This window comes from Triticum dicoccoides, chromosome 2A, assembly GCF_002162155.2.
Source record: "Triticum dicoccoides isolate Atlit2015 ecotype Zavitan chromosome 2A, WEW_v2.0, whole genome shotgun sequence".
Lineage (NCBI taxonomy): Eukaryota > Viridiplantae > Streptophyta > Magnoliopsida > Poales > Poaceae > Triticum > Triticum dicoccoides.
This window is the reverse complement of record NC_041382.1, coordinates 87,650,893-87,655,467: the sequence shown is the minus strand read 5'-3', so window position 1 is coordinate 87,655,467 and position 4,575 is coordinate 87,650,893. Positions and strand designations below refer to the sequence as shown.

Below are 4,575 nucleotides of genomic sequence, written 5' to 3'. Positions count from 1 at the left end.
CTAGTTAATTGAACTCAATATGAGGAAGCATGAATCATCAAACTCTCGTTATGCACCAGATGACTATCATACAACACCATAAAGCAATCACGCAGATAAACATATGTACATAAACAAAGCAAAGCATGATCATACCAGCTTTCTCTGCCGCCGCCACTTCATTAAGTATTCGTCATTATTGCCTTTTCACTTGCACAACTTGAATAACATGAATAATCATAATAATATAGTGCAATTGTCGCCCTGGACTGAAGCTGAAAACTGCTATACAAAAAAAAGGCAAAGAAATATTTTCGTGTTTTCATTGGTTCAAAGGATAAAGCAACAAGAGCTAAGCAGAAACCTTTTTCAAGATTTCCTCTTTTTGAAGCACTTGAGTTTCCAATACCTCCAGCTCCAGGACCTGAAGCAGTATGGCTTGGCTAGGGAAGTGATAATAGTAGCAGAGTCTGAGCTTTGCTTTGAGATGAGAGAGGGCTGGGTAGTCTAGCTCGAAATGGTCTGAAAATTAGTGGCCAGAATTTGGAAGAGCGAATTAGAGACAATTCGAAAGTTTTCACACAAGACAAACTTTCTCAAGCAACCAAGTCCAGCCATGGGATGGAAGGCACAACCTTTGACGCTTAAATCACTAATGGACTTTTCACTTCTATTGAATAAAATTGAGTTCAATTCAGACCCCGTATTTTCGTTTTCTCACTGAAGGCGAGGTTCAGGCCCAGTGTTTTTTTCTGACTGAAGGTGAGATTGGGGCGGCATCTCCATGTGGTTTTCTGGCCGAAGGGCAAACTAGAGTGAGTTCATCATTTAAACAGCAAGGGCGAAGTTCAACTGATGAAGTAAGTATTCCATGTATATGTTTGGCCTTGAGATAGTATGGTAGTATGTCTGAATGCACAACAACATCAGTATGATATTTAAACATATATATAACCACTCTGTTTGTAAACTGATCTCTAATATGCCTCTTATAAATTGCTTATATAAGAGGGAAGTTCAGAGATTGGATTGGTAAACAATCTGGGAGAGAATTTTGGCATGCTAGACTTCTTTCTTACTGCAAACGGGATTATTTGTCGTGAGCATTCTTCCTTGGCGGTTGGTATATCTGGAGATTGATTATCCATACCTGTATATGCTGTTACTCTTTATTAATCCAAGTTACTGGAAGCCACTATTTAAGGTTTACTGGAACCGCTTTTAAACATATATCAAAAGTTCAGTTTGAAATTCTGAATTACACGACGAGGGAGGCTGTAAGAAATTCAGAACCAGAATGTGCTCAACAGCTTGTGAAAAATCAATAATGTTTATATGGGTTTGGAATTCCTGACAGAGATTCTAGTGGTGCAAATAATACGTATTTGCCTATACAAACTATAGAAAATGAAAAAGAAGGACAATCCCTTCAGCTTATAAATATACTAGATTTTCAAATCAAATGAACCAAAGAATTATCAAAAAAAAAAAAAAACTAAACCTCAATGTAACAATCTTCTTTCCTCTCTAGTTCACTCCCTCTACTCGTTGCTTGCAGAAGCAACATGGCCTTCCTCGCTTGGCCCGGGCCGGATCTCCTCGAGCTGCCGCAGCACCTCCCGCGCCTCGGGCCGGGCCGACGGCGAGGCCTCGACGCACTGCAGCGCGAGCTTGAGCGTGTCCATGAGCTCGTCCCCCTCCGGGCCGGCGGCCGTGTCCCGCATCAGCTCCAGGTCGAACACCTCGTTGGTCCACTCCTCCTTCACGATGGACCCCACCCACTGCGGCAGGTCCATGCCGTTGGTCGTGTCGGCGGGGGACTTGCCGGTGAGCAGCTCCAGGATGATGACGCCGAGGCTGTACACGTCCGTCTTGCCGCTGGCCTTCTTGAGCTTGGACAGCTCCGGCGCGCGGTACCCCAGCGCGCCCGCCGCGGCGAGCACGCTCGAGTTGGCGGCGGCCGTCATGAGGCGGGACAGGCCGATGTCGGCGATCCTGGGGCTGGAGTCGTCGTCGAGGAGCACGTTGCTGCCGGTGAGGTTGCCGTGGAGGATGTTCATGTCGTCGTGGAGGTAGGCGAGCCCGCGGGCCGTCCCCTTGGCGATCGCCATCCGCGTCGCCCAGTCCACCGGCGTGTTGGGAGCTCGAGCTGAACCAACGCCATGAACCAACCAAATGTCAGAACCACAGAGCTGAAGAACCCAGCTTCAATGGATGAAGAATTTTCAAGGAGGGAATCTCACCGTGCAAGAAGGCGGAGAGGCTGCCCTTGGGAATGTAATCGAAGACGAGCAGCTTCTCCCCCTTGGGGCCGAGGTAGTAGGCTCTGAGCGAGAGCAGGTTGGGGTGCCGGACCTTGCCCAGCGCCGCCGCCTCGGCCTCGAACTCCTTCTGCCCCTTGGTGATCTTCTCCCGCAGCCGCTTCACGGCCACCAGGCTGCCGTCCTCCAGCGTCGCCTTGTACACCGTGCCGTACGTGCTCTTCCCCATGATCTCCGCGGTGGCGCACAGCAGGTCGTCGGCCGTGAACGCCAGCGGCCCGTCGAAGTGCACCAGCTTGCCACCCACGTCGCCGCCGGACTCCGCCTCGGACGCCCCCGGCTTCTCGCCTCGCCCGGCAGCTGCAGCAGCGGCGCCGGCAACGTCCTTGCTTGACGACTGCTTCCCGCTCCGTGCTCCAGTGCCAGTGCTGGACTTCTTCTTCCTTGTCAGTAAGCAGAGCAGGAGGCAGCAGAGCGACAGCAAGATGAGGACGCCGATCACGATCCCGGCGATGATCAGTGCGAGCTCCTTGGTGCTGAACCTGCGGAGGCCGTGGCGCCCGGTTGTCCCCTGCGAGGTTGATGCCGGCGCCGGAGACGGAGACACGGGACAGGGCGGCGAGGAAGCAGAGTAGCCGCAGAGCAGTATGTTACCGGCGAAGGAGGTGGGCCCAAACTTGTGGGCGAGCGACGCCGGCACCGCGCCGGAGAGGTTGTTGTAGGAGACGTTGAAGGAGTGGAGCGTCGCGGTGAGGTTTGCGAGGCTCTCAGGGATCTCTCCGGCGAGTGCGTTGCCTGAGAGGTCAAGCGTCTTGAGGTCGTGAAGCGAGCCCAGCCGGGCGGGGATGGAGCCGTTGAGGTTGTTGCCGGCCAGGTCCAGCTCCTGCAGGTTGCTGAGCCCGGCGAGCGACTCCGGCACCGGCCCGTCGAGCGAGTTGTGCGCGAGGCTGAGGAAGACCAGCTGGTAGCTCCCGGTGACGGCTTCCTTCCGCGAGGACGAGGACGGCGCCTTGGATCCGCCCCCGAAAGAGTCGGGGATGCGGCCGGAGAGCTTGTTGTACGAGAGGTCGAGGAAGAGGAGCGACGAGGAGCCGACGACCTCGGCGGGGACCTCGCCGGAGATGGCGTTGCGGCTGAGGTTGAGGCGGATGAGCTTGGTGGAGTTGGCAATCGAGGCCGGGAGGACGCCGGTGAGGAGATTGCTGCTGGCGTCGAACGACTGCAGCGCGAGGCAGCGGCCGATCTCGGGCGGGACGGCGCCGGAGAAGCGGTTGTTGAAGAGGTAGAGGCCGCGGAGGTCGGGGAGGAAGCCGAGCGAGCTGGGGACGGCCCCGGCGATGACGTTGTCGTGGAGGCTGAGGCGGCGGAGCCGGGTGAGCTGGCCGAGCCCGCGCGCGGAGAGGGTGCCCGCCAGGCCGCGCCAGGGGAGCGTGATGGCGACGACGTTGCCGTTGACGCACTTGATGCCCGTCCAGGCGCCCGAGCAGGCACCGCCGAGGCCGGTGGCGTTCCAGGAGCGGAGGAAGCCGCGGGGGTCGGCGAGGTCCCCCTTGATGGCCTGCAGGCCCTGCCGGTCCGCCTCGCTGATCACGACGCCGTCCCCTGCCGGATGATGCCCGTGGGCGGCGGCCGCCGGCGGAGGGAAGAGGAGCGGGGCGCAGCAGAAGCAGTGCAGGACGAGCAGCAGGGCGGCCGCGCGGTTACCGCCTGGCCGCAGCGGCATGGTGCCGGGAGCTCTGTGCACGGATGGAAGCAGGGGCAGGGTGGCGGTGGAGTCCGGGAGAGGCGCTGCGGTGGCGAGGGGAGGGGAGGGGCGGGCTCGTAGGTAGGTAGGTAAGGTGGGGGAGGAGTGTGGTGCGGTGGTGGTGTCATAAATGTGGCGCGCCCGCGAGCGATTCCTGGCGCTGCAGAGATGGGCGCGGGGAAGAAGACGAGGGCGCGCACGAGGCCGCCAATGGGTGGATTCTCATTCCCTCCCAACGGCTAGTTTCGGATTAACTTTTTTTTTGAGTTGCTAGTTTCGGATTAACTTTTTTTTTTTGAGTTGCTAGTTTCGGATTAACTTTTTTTTTGAGTTGCTAGTTTCGGATTAACTCATTCAGGATGCAAAGTGCACAACATGATTGTCTGCGGCCCGTCCCGCATCGTTCCGCGTTCGCTAAGGGTGTTTATTAGCGCTCTCTTACGTTGGGCTATAGTTTAACCTAAAAATTTAACTAACAAAATGTAAACCACATGTCACAAAAATTACATTGTCGGAAAGCTCTTTCAAATATAGATCCAAGAATATAATTTTTTATAGCATATAATTTATATTTTATAGTAGTCTATAGAT

At 55.3% G+C, this 4,575-nt stretch overlaps 1 protein-coding gene across 1 annotated transcript; it reads right to left on the bottom strand.

Moving 5' to 3' along the window:
• Nucleotides 1-1,284: 1,284 nt before the first annotated feature.
• LOC119353491 (probable leucine-rich repeat receptor-like protein kinase IMK3) lies at nucleotides 1,285-4,139 on the bottom strand. Its single transcript, XM_037620112.1, has 2 exons — nucleotides 2,223-4,139; nucleotides 1,285-2,128 (listed from the first exon to the last, which is right to left on the bottom strand). Exons 1-2 carry the CDS (start codon nucleotides 3,961-3,963, stop codon nucleotides 1,521-1,523), a joined length of 2,349 nt encoding a protein of 782 aa, XP_037476009.1. The 5' UTR covers nucleotides 3,964-4,139; the 3' UTR covers nucleotides 1,285-1,520.
• Between the last annotated feature and the right edge of the window lie 436 nt (nucleotides 4,140-4,575).